Here is a 19,005-nt window from a genome sequence, read left to right as displayed (position 1 = left end):
GGAGGTGGGCGAGGGGAGGTGCGGGCCGGTAGTGCTTCCCCCAGCCCCTTCTCCCGGCGAGAGGGCTGTCCTGGGCCCCGCCGGGGAGCGGGTTGCCGCCTGGGACTCGCCAGCGGGTGCAAACCTGTAAGGAGGCGGTGAGGAAATGAGGCTGAGCGGGGCTGTGACTGGCAGAGGAATGTAAAGTATTTGTGCAAAGGGATGAGCTGTCAGGAAGTAAGGTGCCTGGTTCCTGTGGGTAACAGTATGTGCCAGCACATGACCGGCTGGACTATTGCTGAGGGTTGTTTATGTATCTGATGCCCACTTCCATTTAATGTGTGGTTGCTAATGTAGCTCTGAGGGGTTTTAAGAAGGAAAAGGCGTCTATGAGTCAGATAGATAGGTGTAAAATCATGCTACGTTGTGATCGGTACGTGTTGTTTCACTGTGTTCAACACGGGAGTGACTGTGAGTTTTGTTTTGTGGATGTCTGGTGTCTCTGACAATCTAGCAGTGACTGATTTAGTGTAGTACTTCTCAATAACGTAACAGATGAGGGTATCTTTCCTTCAGTCAGTTCTGTCAGGCTCACTCTACTGGAGTGTAGTGGTTGTCGGTTATGATGTACAGTTTCAGAGGCTGGAGACAAAACGCAGCAGTGCAAACTTTTTTTTTTTTTTTCAGCAGGATTAGTCTTGCAATAGAAGCATAAAAGTTGTCAGTATTGGGGTCTGTTGCTCCCCTTGCTTTGGCAGGGGGGTTGGACTAAACGATCTCTGAAGGTCCCTTCCAACCTCTACCATTATGTGAGTCCCATGAACTTTACTATTTTTCAGATACTGACCTATCCAGAAATGCGGGGCTAAATTTGGAGTAATTATGTGGCACTTTGGTGCATTACTGCTTTAATAATTGCTTGACGTTAAGTCATACTAACAACCAGACAGTGCAGTTTGCTGTCTGGTTAAAAATGGGAAGTAAGATACGATAGACTGAGAGAAGGTTGGAAGGACATGGACGGGCAAGAGACTCAGGAGGCCCTGTAAAGGACCAGATGCGTGTAGCAGAAGTGTTCAGCATATGACACTGTTTATTGTGAACAAAAGTTGTTACCGTCCAATGACTTCTCTGAAAATAAACTGGTAGCCTTAGCCTGTTTCTGGTAAGCATATCAAAATGACAATTAGATAGTTTTCATATTGGCAAATGCAAAAGTATAAAGAACTGAATTGGAGGCAAACACTGGTTTCTTCTCCAGTACTGGGAGGTAAGTTGGGCAAGACAAGATCAAGGCCCGTTAGTGGAATCATGAGGAAGTTTGCGTAGTGTGTCTGTGACTAGTAAGGGCGTTGTGGTTGAAGAAGGATGGTTGCCTCATTAATTGTTCATTAATGGTCACTAGGCTCATTACTACTTTAAGATCTTCCTGAAAATATTTGTTCATTAGTTTTTGGATGGGCAATGAAATATGGACATGTACCTCCAAAATTAGGCAACTGATCTTCATTTGCTTTTTTTATTACACCAGGTGTGAACAGTTCATTAAATAGTATCAACCACTTTTACCTTTGTGCAGCCTGTAACTTTTTTTTGGTCATTGATCAAGAAGGTTACTGTTAAAAGTTAGATCACTGTCAGAATATTCATTTGGTGGATTTAAGGAATAGATCAAGCCCTATTTATATAATGAATTTGCCTCTTGTCTGGTATAAAAGGATCTATGCATTTTGAAGGTCTGACAAAAATTGTTAGCAGTTAAACAAATGCTGGATTGATCTCTCCCTGGCTCTGCAGTTTAAAGAGTTGCTGACTGCTTCTGCTGTGTGTGTATTTAAACAGAAGCTCTTTTTTTTCATAGTCTATTGTCATATCCTCTCTGATCTTACATAGGAGTCATAATGTTGAGTTTCAAATATGTCATTTCCATGACTACAGATTAATGTCAGAAAGGCATTTACTATTACTTGATTTCATCCAACAGACAGTGGAACTGTTTGAGAGTCCTTTCTAAGCAGTGTAGTTAAAAGTGATTAAAGGAAAGCAGGTAAATATTACCTAAATAAAACATACTAAGAACATACTAAGGCCTTGCCTTTCCAGGGTGTAGGGCATTTGTTTAGCACTAAGAGTTATCTTCTCATACTCACTGTTTGGAGCATGCTGCACAAAATTGTAAAACTCCTTTTTTTTTTTTTTTTTTTTTTTTAATATTCAGTTAAACTGTTTTCACACCAGCAGAGTCTGGTAGTCAGGAATAATATTTGACGTGGTCTCTGATTACTCGAGGTGATCTCTTCTAATGGCAAGAAACTTGAAAGCTGAGAAAATACAGAGCTTTACTTAAAACTGAATTGAAAGTTCAAAGTATTTCATATTCATTCCTAATATCATATTAGGGCAGAAAGGGGGATACATGATGAGTTTGAACTTGTGAAGAGAATATTTGTGATAGGTTGTCTGATTGTATTTCTCAGTGGCTGTTTTCCTGTGCTTTTCTGTTCCTTGACCAGTTGAGACATATGTGCCTTATATATATGTCAGATTGTATTAGCTAGTAATACTGGATTTATTAGTCTTTTGCAATGCCTGAATGATGGAGAGCTGTTGTGATATGCTACTGAACTTCTTTCTGTGCTGTTTGTCATCTTAGTGCGTTATGTGTTGATGCAAGATAACTAGAGGGAAAAAAACCCTCACAAAACATATTTTCACCTGGTTCAGTTTTTTTAAAGTATTAATTTAAGTCTGCTTATGTGTTTTTGAGCCTTACTCTGTATCAAGGACATACGAGTGAAAACAGGGCTTTGTAAGAATTATGGATGGAGAGTGTTAAGTTTTGTGGAATATATATTTATTTTGTAAGGGTTGTGAACATGTGGAACTAAAGAGTCCGGCTGAGAGCAATTTAAAAATGATTTTGTGTCCCCATAAGAGAGAACAAAAAGGAAGAGGATAGTGTGTGTCAATCTTAGGTTTTGGGAAGATCTGAGCTGCAGATTGAGAAAAGATTGCAGGTTGGCTGTCCCCTATACTGTAAACTTCTATACTTTGAAGTTTCCACCTCTCACAATTTCACAAGGGTAGGAACTCAGCTGAAGCTTTTCAAGCAGAGTCATGCACAAGAAACACTTTTTCATGTTCCAGGAAAGTTAAGGGAAGTACTCATGCATGAGGGGAGCATGGATCTGTTGAAGACATGATGTGGAATGGGGAAGGCATAGAGCGAGCAAAGAAGAGTACGTGTCACTGAAGATGAAGTATTGTACAAAAGAAATCTTAGTGCTATATGACGACAGCGGTCTGAGGAAATGCATCTCCAAAATACTGATTTCCAGTGTTTGATTTTAAGATACTTCTTGCTGCTTTTTTTGTCAGAGCAGTTGTGTCTTTACAGTGAACACATAGTAGTGTTCTGTGGAGTTTCTAATCTTTTAATTTCCACGTTGCAGCATGCAGTCAAGAGCAATAATACTGAGATCACATAATTACTTACCAAAGCTTTTAATGTATGAAGTCACCCTTTTTTACTACCTGTGTGTGCTGATGAAAGTGTAATATGGAAAACTCAGAATGATGTTGGTAGCTGGTTGAGTTAGCTTTGATGTGTCAGTTTTGCTACCCCACCATGTATTAAACATTGCCAGAAGCCTTGAGTACGGAGTCTGCTTCATTTGCTTATAACTTCACCAAAGTGTAACTTTATTGGTCAGAAGTTTCTGTGCCTCACTCTGCCTCAGCGTGTTTGTAAATTCAGATACCTCTAGAGCTTTGCCAGTGGAGTTGTCTTTATCAGGCATGGCTTTTGCGATCTCCATGAATATTTGCTTGTGTTTGAAGCTGTCAACGCTTGAAAACTTTTGGATCATGCATTCACAAAAAGAGCCTTGTTTCTGTCCTGCTGATTTCCCAGCCAACCTTCAACATGAGACTGAGCATTACATCTTTCTGTGACTTAACTGAGAGCAGGGAGACCTCCTTCTGCCTTTGCCTTACCTGCTGATACCTCAGAGTAAAGGACTTAGTATTCTGGGTAGAGGGACAGCTGAAATTCTGTCTCATCTCTTGGTCTGCGCCTCAGCTTCATTTTAGTTCTTGCAACAAGACCTGCTTTGGACTGAATTATTCTTGTAGTTGGTCACTCACTTATTGCTCAAATTTATATTTAATTCCATTATTCATAGTAAATCTTTTTTTCTCTCTGAAGAGATGTCTCTCTTAGACATCTGTCTCTGGTGTTGATTTGATGAATTAATTATATAGTGAAGTGGCGTTACCTTTTATTTTTGAGACTTCTGATAGCAGCTGTGTATATTGAGCTTGGAGTCCTTCTCCAGGCTTGACTGCTTATGAAATGTATACGGATCCAAGGGATTTTTTTTCAGGCTTTGATTCTCACTTCAGCCTACTGGCAATTTTAAGTAGCTTAACTGACAGGGCATGACACTTCTTTCTGACATTTATGTAACTTTTGCCTCAGCACTTGGTTTCACTCAGGATTTTTGGGGAAAGGTGGATGGTCCTCCTGTCATGGAGTATTCACCAGGGTTTTCAGCGGTAGAAATATGTTTCCAATAATTATGGCTTTTCTTTGTTCTGTATTGAACTCATAAACTTGCCATATATTTCTTTGGTTAACAATTTTCATTTGTTTCTTTGCCAGTTTTGAAGGATTTGTAGGAGTTGCAGAGCTACTATTCTAATTGCAAATACACTAGGTAACTTATGTGTAAGTAAGGTCTATGGGGAGACCTTATTGCAGCCTTTCAATATATGGATGTGGCTTATAAGAAAGATGGAGAATGACTTTTTACTAGGGCCTGTCGTGACAGGACAAGGGACAATGATTTTAAACGGAAAGAGAGGAGATATAGAGTGGATACAAGGAAGAAATTTTTTATGGTGAGGGTGGTGAGACACTGGAACAGGTTGCCCAAGAGAAGTTGTGGATGCCCCATTATTGGAAGTGTGGTATGGTTGGAAAGGGCACTGAGCAACCTGATCTTGTGGAAGATGTCCCTGCCCATGACAGGGGCATTCCCTTTGAACACAAATCATTCTATGCTTCTATGATTCTACTGCCTGCAGTCAATGACAGGGAGATGACTTGTTTACTTTTCCTTGAGACCGTATGTAAAAATCACCCACAGTGTCAGATTCATAAACTGTCTAGCCCAGTGTCCTGTTGCAAACTGTGGCGATAGACATTGCTACTTATCAGTTGCATGGAAATCTAGCTCTTCCTGGTGTCCATTCTCCTTGTACTCTCTGGCATCTGCAGTTGTGCAAGGTGATGTGTGTTACAACATTGTCTTTCCTTTAGTGTCTGTTTGTCAGGGAACTTGTGCAATTCTGTTAGAATTTTGTGACTCTCCTCTGGACCTGCTCCAACAGGTCCATGTCCTTCTTATGTTGGGGGCCCCAGAGCTGGACACAGTACTCCAGGTGGGGTCTCAACGGAGTGGAATAGAATGGTAGAATCACCTCCCTCAACCTGCTGGCCACACTTCTTTTGATGCAGCCCAGGATATGGTTGGCCTTCTGGGCTGTGAGCGCACATCATCAGTTCGTGTCCAGCTTTTCATCCTCCACTACCCCCAAGTCCTTCTCGGCAAGGCTGCTCTCAATCCTTTCATCTCCCAGCCTGTATTGATACCAGGGGTTGCCCCAACCCAGGTGCAGGACCTGGCCTTGTTTAACCTCATGAGGTTCACATGGGTCCACTTCTCAAGATTGTCCAGGTCCGTCTGGATGGCATCCTGTCCCTCAGGCCTGTCAACCGCACCACTCAGCTCGGTGTTGTCTGCAGACTTGCTGAGGGTGCACCACTTGATCCCACTGTTTTTGTCATTGATGAAGATATTGAACAGTACCGGTCCCAATACAGACCCCTGAGGGACACCAGTTGTCACCAGTCTCCATCTGGACATTGAGCCGTTGACCACTACCCTCTGGATGAGACCATCCAACCAATTCCTCATCCAGCAAACAGTCCACCCATCAAATTCTTTTCTCTCCAATTTAGAGAGAAGGATGTTGTGGGGGACAGTGTCAAAAGCCTTACAGAAGTCCAGATAGATGACATCTGTAGCTCTTCCCTTGTCCACTGATGTAGTCACTCCATCATAGAAAGTCACCAGGTTGGTCAGGCAGAACTTGCCCCAGGTGAAGCCATGCTGGCTGTCTCGAATCGCCTCTTGTCCTCCATGTGCCCTAGCATAGCTTCTAGGAATGATCTTCCATGACCTTGCCAGGCACTGAGGCGAGGCTGACAGGTCATTAGTTCCCAGGGTCCTCCTTTCTACCGTTTTTAAAAATGGGTGCAATGTTTCTTCAAATTTGTTGGCACAGTCTGTGCTACTAACCTCAAGTGGAAACAAACCCAGAAGCGTGTAACTTGCAGCTTAAAGAAGTGCTTTCTTGTATGTTTTAAACTGATCTCTTACTAGTTTCAGTGAGTGCCCTCTGTTGTGGGCTCTGGTGATCAGCAGTTAATCATTCACCTTACCCACTGCCTTCCTGAATCTTTGCACTTTGATCATATACCCCCTCAGCCGCCTTTGCCAAGTTGGTGTCAGCCTTGTTAGTTTCTTAAGGCAGCTGCTTTAGTCCCTTAATTATATTAGTCTTCCCTCTCTCCTTCTCTTTCCTCCAAGTCCTCCATGAAATGTGGGTGCCAGAACCGCACCCGGTGCTTGGCGTGTGGATATATGAGGGTTTTATGGAGAATGAAAACGATGCCCTCTGTGTTTGTTCTTAATCACCTTCCTAGTAGTGCCCAGCGTTTTATTGCTATTTCTGGCGGCTGCTGCTTGCGTTGAGCTGATGTTTAAGAGAATCATGAGTGGTGATAAAAGATCTCTCTCATGAGCTGTAGTTGCCAAACTGTAGTTGAGTATCACATAAGCATAGTTCAGCTTTCCCAAGATTCAGCACCTTTTATTTATCTACACAGAAGCTCATCTGCCACCTTTTGTCCATTGGGTTTTGTGAGGTCTTTCGGCAGTGGCTCACCATTGGTACAGTACTTAACTGCCCATTTGATTACTAGGAGAAAGTTCTTTGTTGGCATGCAGATCATTCAGTTCAGTAAGAAAAAATAAACCAACCCTGAGAAATGCTTAGCTGCTTAATAAACATACTGTCAAAGTAAGTTTTGTCTTTTAAATTCTTCAACTATCAAGGCTCAGGTAAGCTTTTCTGCACACAACTGAGCTCTGTGTGTTAGATTTTGCTGCCAATATTCAAGTCTTGAGCAGTTTAATTTCTGATTTGTCGTGTTTGTAGTATTTGATAGTAAGACTGCTTTGGTTTATATTCACCAGGTTATTAATGACAAATGAAAATTTAAACTAACCGCTGTTTACCAAATCAGTAGCCAGTCATTATTAATGGCTTTGTTAGGCTGTATAGTCCCTATTAGAAGTTATTGCCCAGACTGGATGCCAGAAAATATCCAAATTTTCTTAGAGGTTCATCCATTCCTAAACCCAGACAGCCAACTGTAAGACAGAAAACAATTTATTTTTTTTTTTAATAGACAAGGCAAAACTCTTCTAATCTTTAGATCTTCTGAAACCCAGAACTGTCAGTAACTGCAGCACATTTCAAAGTTCTTCATAGCCTTACATTTGCAATTGGTATGTTTCTTTTAAATTAATTAGCATTTAAATTGTTAGGTAGCATTTTGTGTTCTGAAACTTACTAGTGTACTTTTTTTCTGAATAAACAAGCTGGTATTGATTATGCTTAGAACAGCTATTTAGCATGGCCTGAGTGGAATAGCACTGCGTGAGCTTTTCTTCAAAATAGATCTGTACTGGTGGAGGAAGGGGGTGATGGTAATTCAAACTGTGGCATTAACTTACTTCCTCTCTCCCCTTTAAATACTTCTCTTCACTTTTCACACTTGCCGCTATTGCTTGTAAAGATTTTGCTGAGTTTGGGGAAGAGTCAATAGTATCAGCAGAAATTGAAGAAGAGCCTATGAGCAGGGTGGATTTCAAACTGTGTACAGTGATGTATTTTTGTCTGTTACGATAATTTTAGGAATTACTGTTAAGAGCAACTATTTTTTCCTGAAATTAATGCCTTTCTGATATGAACTCTGAGAGCGTGATGAGATGCTTGTAAGTTGAGACATGGATTTGGGTTGTTTATAATTCTGGTATCATTTTGTTTATGCAGGTTTGGACTAAGCAACAAATTTGAAGCAGAATTTCCTTCCTCTTTAACTGGAAAGGTGAGTATCTGTGTATAGGAATTTGGAATCAGAGAGAAGATTTTATTACAAAAGCAACAATTCCAGGTGTAGTCCACTGTAAGAGTATTAAATCACACTGCTGTGGTACTAGTTAGTTTTGGATTTTTTTTTTCCCCTTGTAGGTTGCACCCGAAGAATTTAAAGCCAGCATCAGTAGAGTGAACAGTTGTCTTAAGAAGAACCTTCCAGTTAATGTACGATGGCTACTATGCGGATGCCTTTGCTGCTGCTGCACTTTAGGTTGTAGTATGTGGCCAGTTATCTGCCTCAGTAAAAGAGTAAGTTGAACTCTTCATATTTTGGTAGTTGAGTTGTTGAGTTGTACTGGGTTTGTTCTCTTTTTTTTTTTTTTTTTTCCTCCCCTACCTTCAAAAACTGTGTGCTAGAACTTATTCAAATCAGTTTGATTTCATGCATTTTGATATATATTGTCTGTCATACTAGTTAAAGTTACAACAGACACCAGTCAGAACTTTGAGTTTATAACTCAATGAGCGGTGGTATAGCCGAATGTCTCTGCTAGAACCATGTGCTGTATAACACTTATTATTAGTGAAGTAACTGTCAACATACTTTTTTAATAGCTGTATCTTCTCTGTGATGCTGTTTGGGATTATTAAAATTTGGCAGTGACTGAGTGGCAGTTTGTTTTGAGGAGCTTTTGATTTACACTGCAGCCCAAATAGCCGTATGTTTTTGTTTAAAAAGGCAGGTTTTAAAAGATAATAATTAATTTTTCTTTTTGGATTTTCCTTCCAAGCTGTAGATGAGTAAGGTTGTTGGGTTTTTTTACATTAAGAACTAAAAGTAGTGTTTTGTCTGTGTAAACTTTGCACTTAGTGTTTTGTTCACAACAGAAGCTTATTGCACGTGCCTGTTTTTCACTTCCTTTTCCTCAGTGCAGTTAATTAGGCTTCCCTCCTCTCTCTTCTGTTTTCATGTGTGTAAAAGTTGTCTTTGGCTTGTCCTATTTCACTACTTTGCAAGAAGTCTCCGTGCCTCCCCGTCCTCTCCTCTTTTAGTACTGTTCATCATTCCATTTCATGGCTAGGCTTGTGTATATTCTCCCTCGTGTGATACCTCTTAATGCTACAAATTGTGTACAATTCAGTACACTGAACATTGTCATGATTTCTTTTATCAAAGTCCTCATTTTACAGGTTCAGTAAATCAAGGCATTCTAAGAAAAAATATTTATAGTTTGAACAGCGATCATAAAAAAAAAAACAAAAAACCAACAACCCAACCTGTATGCATTTTGGTATCATCTAACTTTCTGTCTTAAGATCTTAATGCTTAGTCCCTTTGAGAAATTACTTAAGGCTAGTTTTAATTGTATACAAAACAAGGTAGAAAAGCCTCCCGGTAACTTTGAGGTCTGTGGAGGAAAAAAAAATAAAATGTTGGTGTCAGTGTGAATTAAATCAAACCCTAGGTTTTCTGTCTTTAAGCGGTCACAAACTAGTAAGTGTCCTGTAGCATGATTGTATATCCATATCCTGAAAGTCTGTTAGAAGACATCATCTGTTGAAGCAGTCAGCAAATTATAAGTTGGTGACTTAGCTAGCTTGCAGAGAAGATCACCGTTACCTTTCTAGGCCTAGCTCTGTTCGTTACAAACACAAGGAAAACTTGCATTACCAATGTCCGTTTAACTTCTGCCAATGTCCATGTTTAACTTCTAAAGGAGAAAGCTTCTGGTGCTCTTTAGTTTGACCCATTTTTCTCATGTAATGTGCTGTTGTAGCAGGAAATGATAGCAGGATGTAACATGGTAGGGGCTGATGCTGCTAGTGCCACAGATTTGCTGATACAAGGCAGACTAATGGATTCAGTGTGAAGTAATCACTTACATTTGAACTCTTTTACTGCTCGTCTCTGACTTTACTGTGTCTTGGAAGAGGGTTGAGTTGATCCAAGTGATCTTCCGTGCTTTGACTTCTTCAGATCTCCTTTCACTGGCCAGACTGCAGCCATAGGTATAGTCACAACAGCCAGGATTCACTTCTTGAGGAAACAGAGATTCAGGATGATGTGTGCCTGTTTCTTCCCTTCAACTTTTAGATACAATGGATTCTTTCCCACTGATGCTCATAATGTAAAACAGTTACAACAAATGGACAATAAATAAAAGGTTACATATTGTACAGTACCTGTGCTTGTCTGGGAAGTGTTGCCCAGAGAGCTTTGCTAATTCAGCCCTGTCCTAAGTGATTCCTAGTGAAAGGAAAGTTACTTGGAAGTGGCCTGTGTTACATCCTTTGCTGCAGTGATCACAAAAGACTCCCAAGACCATATAATTGGAGAGTTTGATTTGTGAAAGCAGGATGGGAGTGCTCCCATGTAGAACTGAAATTTCTGTAGAACATGTTTTAATCACACAATAAAAATATACCAGCCTTGATCTTTGCCCTTTTCTACTGAAGCAGAGGACTGACAAGTTTCTGTTGTTGAATTGCCTATACAGCGAGCTAAGAAGTGGGAGTATTTCTCAAGTTAAGGATTTTATTAAATGAAATGACAGTTTCAACTATACAATTGCTTACTTTTAATACAGAAGAGTAATGTGTCTCAAATGATCTATTAAGAAATACCTGTTTTAATGAGGCTGAATCAATCTACCATGCTCTTAAATTGCTGGTATACTTTGTAGATCTTTTTCAGGTAAATGTTTTTTAAGGCTCATGCAGACAAAATGAATACTGCAGCTTCAGAGTGTGTGAAGTTACAATATTTCTCTTATTTTTTTTCTCTGTATTCTGTATTTTTACTGCTTTTCATTCACTCTTAAAATTCTAGCAGAATGTTATCACATGTGTGATTTGAAGAGGGGTAGAGGGGAGCATCTGTCGGTCCCATCTGGGGTCCCCCGGGTCCCCCACGTCCCCAGTAGCTGATTTGGCCTAAACCATGACAACGTGTAAACGTGATTTTTGAAGTTACAGACAATTATGGAAAGTTTGTGGACAGCGGGAATATATGCTTATTTTGTGCAGTGAAAAATAAGTTATGGGTTTGATTCAAACCAGCAGGTGCTTCAAACTAGGAATTTATTAAGTCACAGGCATTTGTAAGCTTAATTGTTAATTGTATCACTTTAATGCATTTCCATGCAATGAAAGTTTTCCCTTCGCTGTGTTTTTCTTTTCAATGCTTTGTTCAGTGCTAGTTTTGGAAGTCTTTGTACAGTATTGTTTCCTTTCTTCTTTTGCATTGAGGTATTTGAGAAAAAGCCTGCTACTCTTCACCAGTAGAATAAATGTTTAATTTGATTCAATATCTTATTGCCTCTCTCCTTTTATGTGGTCTTGATTCGATTTTAATGAATAAAAGCTGCAAGAAAATTACAGGAAAGAGTCCCTCGTTTGCAGATCTAGATCGTCAATGATCTTCAGCAGTTTTACTCATAGATTGTACCATCATTTCTGGGACAAGTTCCAGATTGTACAAATGAACATTAAGTCTTTAAGTTATTGTTCTTTAAATAAAAAGAACAACATAGTGAATTATAATTCAAAAAGCACTACAGGCTGAGGTGCCCATTTGAAGCCACTTTTTCAAATGAATTGACACTCATTTTCAGTATTAACTAAATGCTGTGTAAATAAGATAAATAATTTCAACAGAAATGGTAACAAAGAAAGCTATGATAGAATTGCAGTACCCCTAGATTTCTTAAAAGCTGGTATTGTGCATGTAAATTGCATGTTTCAGAAGGTTCATGGGCAATCTCTTAAAATGAATAGAATGAGATATTTAAGAGCGATCTGTACTTAATACTTTCAAGAGCTACTTGTTTGTTTATGAATTCACACAAAGCTGATGAATGCTGCTTAAGCCTTGTCATTAGTTGTCACTTACATAGCAGTTTACATTTTCAGGGTGCTGTATAAACGTAAGCTAATTACAACTTCCAAAGTATTGATTAAACTGAATATGTGGTGGAGGAGCTGGAATGAATTTTCTTAAATACAGCAGTCTTTCTTGTCAGTGGGTGATACTGATGTTAACATACACTAGTTCAGTTTATTGAAGCTATGAATGCATTACAGTTATTTTCAAAACTCAAGGAAATAGGCAGAGGAGAAAAATACATATCTGCCAGGGACTTGGCACTGGAGATACTCAAATGACATAATGCTTTTCCAAGCAGTTCCTCAAGGCAATGGCTGAAGATGCCTTGTTTTTGAAGTCTCCGTTGTGACAGTTTACATTGTAGTTCAGTTTGGAAGAATCTTTAAAGTTGTAATGTATTTATTATGCTTGTCCTAACCAGAACACATGTGATCTCTATATTGGCTCCAGTCAGCTTAGTAAAACTTTAAAAGTAGAGATTCTGTGTACCAGATATACATTCTTGACCATTGTCTTCAAATATATTCAGAGGTCTTTAAATTAATCTCTTCTTTTAGTATTAGCTATGAAATTAAAACTTTAAAAGAATTGGAAGATTCAGACCTGGTATATTTTTCCTTAAAAAATTGTTCACTATCACTTTGGTCAGAAGAGTCACATACTGAACTTAACGTGGCAAAGCTTATAGAACACTATAAATGTGAAATCATCGTGTGTATAGCTCTGTGATTATTACTTTTTTTTTGTCTATCTCTGAAATCAGATTTTATTTCCTTCAGATCATCCTCTAAAGGTTTATTGTGTTTTCATGTGTTTTCCTAAAGGGTAGAGTAGTGAGTTGGTGCATAATGAGGTGTGGGAGCAGAAAGTTCTGCCATGTTGCAAACCTACTTGGGGTGTGCAAGGCAATAAGGTGAGCATGGAGAATACTTACAAATATAAGTAAATCACAAAATATTAGTTTGTTTCTTTATAAGTCAAATGCAGATCCTTTAGTATTTCAAAAATAGGTAATCTAAAGTTAAATTTGTAATTTCATGTATTCCTAATAATAGATTTTATATTAATCTTAAATGCAGCATATATCTTTGGTTTCTACAGTGAATATTCTAAATGCTACTTAAAATTTAATTGCACTTGTAATTAGAATGATATCTGACATTCTTATATTAATCAAAATAATACATGAAGGATTAACATTTCTGTATATTAGCACCTTTTACATTGTGATGGCTAAGGTATATAGGGGGAGCCATAGATGATGCAGTGGTTTTCTTTTAATATTGCTTTTTGTATTGCTTTTCATGTCCTGTTTGATATGTTTCTGAAGAAATAAGTTTGAGCTAGTCAAAATTCACATAGAGCTGTTTTGAAAGAGCATGCTAAACGTGGTCTGGCCAGCTTTCAGATTTTGAAATCAGGTTAGGAAGGGTCATTTTTACGATTTAATCTTTAGCAACTTGTAGATGATACCAAATAGGGAGCATACGTAAACACTGCGGAAAGAATTAGAATGCAAAATTATCTGAAATACATATGATAAAATTAAAATAAGTGGAAAGCACTTCACTGAACAATAACTTGCTAGACTGTATTGCTGTGAAACAAATACAAAACTAGAATGGGCTGCTGGCAAGTGTGAGGTAGTTACACTTCTGTGCCTCTTCTCTTGCTTTTTTCAAAGTAGTCTTGCTCTGAGATGTATTCACTTTTTCACTTTATTAAACAAACCAGGGTAAAGTGTAATTTTCTGCATAAGCAGAGCAAGCGCTCTCAGTAACTCAAGCACTATATATATAAATAAAATAACTTGTTATTTAACAAAAAAAAAAAAGGTAGTTCAAGAAACATGACTGCTGACAAAACAGTTGGGAGATTGAGGGGGACAGCTCTGCTACAAAAGAGAAGGTTGAAGGAGTTCATAAGTCTTGTACCATACCAGACATACACGTGAAGTGGAAAGTGACTGGTTACTTTTCATTTTGTGCCCCATAAAAGTTATTTTTGCTGAATTTGGGAATAAATTGCTGAATTTGGAACAATAATGATGATGGTGATGGTAAAAAACATTTTTGAAGTAGCCAGATCTATTTTTTCTAAATTGGTTAAGTAGCTACAGGATCAACCTGCTTGGGATTCTGTAATTTTCTGGTTCAATCCTAGATGGGCAAGGCACTGTAGAGGGTGTCCCTTTCAGAGGGATCATTCTCTTCAGCGTGCACGCTAGTGAAGCGTTGGATTTTACAGGGCCTTCTAGAGTTACTTTGTTAAGTCGTGCTGCCTTTCAGTCTTCCTGGCCATGTAGCTCCTCTTCCATTCTTGGCTCCTGCCCTTAGAGACTCCTAACAGCAGGAGTCAAAGGCTTCTTACATTCCAATAAATTAAACCTGGGAGTGCTCCTAGGACTTGGCGCATTGTAATTGTACTCTTAGAGAGGTCCATGGCAGGCTCTGGGTCTGTGTTCTGTAACAATTCCTAGGCATTATCAGAACACTCCAGGCGCTATGAGTGCTTCGGAGGTTATGAAAACTTACTGATATAGATGTAAGCTGTTCCTTGCCAGCTGGCTTCAAGTGAATGGGAATGTTTCTGGGCACAGTTTCATTTCCTAATAGAGATGTAACCTGAGATTCTTTCGTTTCTCCACCTGCACTGGTCTTGAACGATGTTCCATAGCTGGATATTTTGGAAATAAATGACGGAGACCCGAATTAACATTTCTATAACTTTAAAAGAGAAGATGGAGGTGGAATTTTCATCCACAGTCAGTTTATAATTTCCCACAGTGGATGACACCAGATGAATTATTTGGTGGAGTTTCAATCCTATTTTCATCCCTGTTACGGTCAATTCCATTTTACATGTTCATTTTCTGTGGCCTTTTCTGTGAGAATGTCTTTAAAGCATCCACCTCCTGCTGAGATTGTCATGGTCAGATTTGAATAATTTGTTTGGAGGAAACAGACCTTCATGGTTTTTGTTTCCTTATAATGACAGAGAATCAGCTAGAATTTAATCCTAGAATAAAAGAGTAAAAAATTTTTATTTACAAATTCAAGTAACAACATTAGTTATAACCCCGATGCTTCATGGATCAGTTCAACATCTGTCTGCCTGTGAAATGTGTTTTCCACATCTCCGTTAGCCCTCTCAAGGGAAGTGTGTTAATTTTACCAAGTTCAAGACATTTTCTTCTACAAGGCTTCTCCATCGTATGAAGTTTCCACAATGGTTGGCTCTAGTTGCTGTCATCTCATTGCGGCAAGTAGCTAGCTACACTTATTTGGTGACTTAGCTCTTAGACAACAGCTAAAATATCTGGTGGCGTTACCATCTTCAGTCTTTTGGATTGTCTGTATTTGAGAGGAAATTTATATAAGGCTTTTGTAATCAGCTTTTAGGAACTTCGCTTGATAATATCTCTCTGCTGCATGTTTCTATCAGTTAATACGTTGGTGATAATACTGCAAGATGTTCTCCATTGTATTCCTTGATAATATACTCGGGGTGTATGTTTCTGTCCACCTTCTCCATTCTCCACAGATTTCATGGCTTTAGTACTTTCTTAAACGGTCAAGGAGTTTGAGAATCAAGGTGACCAGAGTCTCTGAGGAATGGTCTTTGGCTTAGATATTAAAAACTGTTACATGCAATAATGTCAAATAATGTTGCTCTTCTCTTTATATCAGCAGACAATGAGGTGGAAGAGACCTTTGCAGAAAGTAGTTGATCTGGTTTGATTCATTAAGTTTTGAATTAATCTCTCTGATGTACCAACCCAGGGTTGAGACCTGTACAAATTAGGTCAGTTTATGGATCATGTGTGGATATGGGACAATATCCTCAGGGCTGTCTTTTAGAGTGTGAAGTTTCCTGAGATCAGCTTGATGCTGTCGGTTCTTCTGCTCCAGAATTCTGGTGATTATATTTCTCTCTGCCTGATCAGGAGCTTTGAGCTGTGCTTTGGTCTAGGCTCACCTACTGCCCAGAATCATCTGTAAAGTATGACAAGATGCAGCAATAGTAATCCTGTTGGACAAGGAAGTTATTTCAAGATCATATGAAAAGCACCAGAATGCTACATTTATTTCCAGGTATTCTTCAATCCATCTAGTATGGGTTTCACTCACTTCCTTGCGTGGGTGCTGCAGTGGCTTCTGGGATGAGCGCCCTTACAATAGACTCTAGTAAGAAATATCCTGGCTACTAATAGGGAAGATGGTGCAAGATAGACCTATGTAGTCAAACAGACGCCTTTTCAATCTACTGTAAGTGCTGAAGCAGGTATTCCAGGATGTCAGGATCTGAAATCATCTCGGGTTTCACCTTGGTCATCTTTGGCTCTCACAGAGAACGAATTCCTCAGTAAGATGGTAATCTTACCAATTTACAGTTTCTAAAGGGTTTATTTGTGATACAGTGTTCAAGACGGGGCCTTTCTCAGCACAGATAGATACCTGTGATACAGTTAACACGTGTTCTGAGTACAGCTTTGGCGTTTTCATGCCACCAATATGGGCCTCAAAGTTGGCTTGGGGCATGTTCAGGCATGTTGAAAGTGAGCATGCAGTTGTATGACTTGGTTATCTTCTAACTTTGTATTTCATTGTTTGTGCTGATAACTAAAAAGTTTATACCCAAGTAATTTAGTTAGGTATATATTTGTTTGGAGAATGAACGGGAATTCCTGCTTCCATCATTTCTCTCTTTAAGTGAAACGGTGTAGTTCAGACCTCTGATAAGATCCTTGGCCTTTTTTCCATGGGGTATGCTACAAATTGATACATACAAGAATCAACAAATATGCTTAAATTGGTCGTCTTGTATTTTGAAATTTGAGCATACAGTGTATATTTTCACAGCAATTTTCAAAATCATTAATAGTTGATTGTGATTGTTTTATATGAAGTAATTTGAAAATCTTCACGTGCTATTATTGGGCTAATGTTGCACTATATTTACATATGTTTTGGAGTTTTCAGATGAGAAGTCAAAGACCAAATGTAGCGGGAGATTCTTCTGTTGTTCCCAGACAACTATGAATAAAATTGATAGTGGAGGATGGTGTTGCTACTGTCCATGTTGTTTCCCTGCTTAAATAAAGACAAGGGAAGGTACTCAAATTAGCACCATTTTGGGAGTCATGTAAGATCCTTTTGTTAAATATTGTACCAGCCATTCACTGATGTACAGCAGGACTTGAGGGGGCTTTGGTCCGTTCACCAGTACGGTTTAGCATAGTGTGCGTGTTCCAGGTTTTGCACTGCAAGAGGGGGCCCTGTGGCTGCACAGTCTCCCAGTCCTGAACTGGAATTGTAAGCTAACTTCACCAGACAGTGCAAAGATGTAACAGAAAGATCTTGCAGTAATTCAGGTAGTAACACACAATTTGTAATCAATACTGCCTTGTTTCTGCGTGAAAAGTTCATGCTTCCTATGTTTTTTCTTCCATGCTTAAGGGGAAAATTGGGAGCAATAAGCATTGGTGAAAATATAGAGTTGGGCTTTTTTGGTAGTCTGATTTTTTGAAAAGACACTGTCAAACATGAATATCTTGAAAGAATCGGTTATTTTGCAGGAATGTTTCATTAAACGTTGCATCTAGGTAGTTGATTGAAGAGGTCTATTTCACAAAATTCTGTGGATAACATTAAAGACTGCTTTTTTCACGGAGTATGTTACAAAGCATACTTTCTTATCATTGGTATGCTAAAAAGTGTACTTGAATTGCAGTTTTAGCTTTGCTCGAATATTGGATTGGGTTTTTTTAAGAAAAAAAATTTTAAAAGCTGGATAGTATTAAATCTTCCTAATAAGCAAGTCTCTCTTCCACTTAATTTGTGCTTTTGTTGGGGCTAACAAATAATTTGCTGTATGGGTTTTTCTGTACACCATTGATAGAATATATAAGCTTGTCATCCTAGTGTGCTGGAAATGCTACACTCAAATCAAGTGTTCCTTTCTGGTTTTGTATATCCTCACCTGCTCCTCACTGTAAATCATTGAGATGTCAAGAGCAGTGATTAATTAAGCTGCACGTGCAAGTGCTTTTTTTCACCTGTCAAGTAGGAAGAAAACTTACTATAGTGAATTGTGTGATGCTGTTTAATTCATTTCTTTTTATTCCAGGCTCTGAGGTTTGCAGAAATATTTTACAGTCTAATTTTCCTTAACACTTCTATATTAATAATATGGTGTGATTTGGGAGCTATGACTATCCCAAATTATACTCCAGGAAGGATTGTATTTAAGGCTCTGGGAACATAAATAATCGTGGTCTCGAGGCTGCATGTGTTTTCATCTCACGCTAGTCAAATAACTTCAAACTGGCTTCTTATTGAAATAAACCAATTAATAGTACATAACTACCTATCAATTTCTTATTTATGTGTATGTATTGTAATATACATGTAATTTTATTGGAATTTGAAAAGCTTGGATGTTTTTCACACTCTTCGGGGCAAACAATGAAATTAAATTGTATAGTGATCTTAATCTATTATTAAAAGGTCCTGGAAAGGAAGATTACAAGGTAGATTCAGGTTTTGAATCAGTTTTGCCATTGGTTTAGCAGCGGGTGGGCAGGCAGATGCCTGCTCAGAGTAGAACCTATTGCCATTTTTCACCATTGATAGAGTAGCCTTTCAGAGTCAATGAGCTCTGTCAATGTGAGCTTGTCAAGGCTACAACTTCATAGACCTGAGAGGCGGTTTGAGAGGTCAGCCCTTTTCAGGTTTGCTGTGATGCAAATGAACTTTAATGCTTAAACAACTATTGGAATTTTTATGTCTGCTCCTTGTTCTTTTTTCTTCACAAAGTCATTGACGAGACATTCAGTGCTTTTTAAATTGGAAGTTGCATTGTGCTAAAGACCTAGTACAGATTTACGGAGGGCTGAAAGCAGTTAG

General features: G+C 38.7%; 1 protein-coding gene across 1 annotated transcript in view; it reads left to right on the top strand.

The window, feature by feature from the left end:
• Nucleotides 1–19,005, top strand: part of CHIC2 (cysteine-rich hydrophobic domain 2) — a 34,752-nt gene that overhangs the window by 10,879 nt on the left and 4,868 nt on the right. Inside the window, exons 2-3 of the mRNA XM_009885028.1 lie at nt 8,167–8,221; nt 8,365–8,520. Coding sequence (XP_009883330.1) covers nt 8,167–8,221; nt 8,365–8,520 — 211 coding nt within the window. The remainder of the gene's footprint in view (nt 1–8,166; nt 8,222–8,364; nt 8,521–19,005) is intronic.

This window comes from Charadrius vociferus, unplaced genomic scaffold, assembly GCF_000708025.1.
Source record: "Charadrius vociferus isolate BGI_N301 unplaced genomic scaffold, ASM70802v2 scaffold134, whole genome shotgun sequence".
Classification (NCBI taxonomy): Eukaryota; Metazoa; Chordata; class Aves; order Charadriiformes; family Charadriidae; genus Charadrius; species Charadrius vociferus.
Note: the sequence above shows the minus strand (reverse complement) of the source record. Positions and strands in the feature narration are given on the sequence as shown.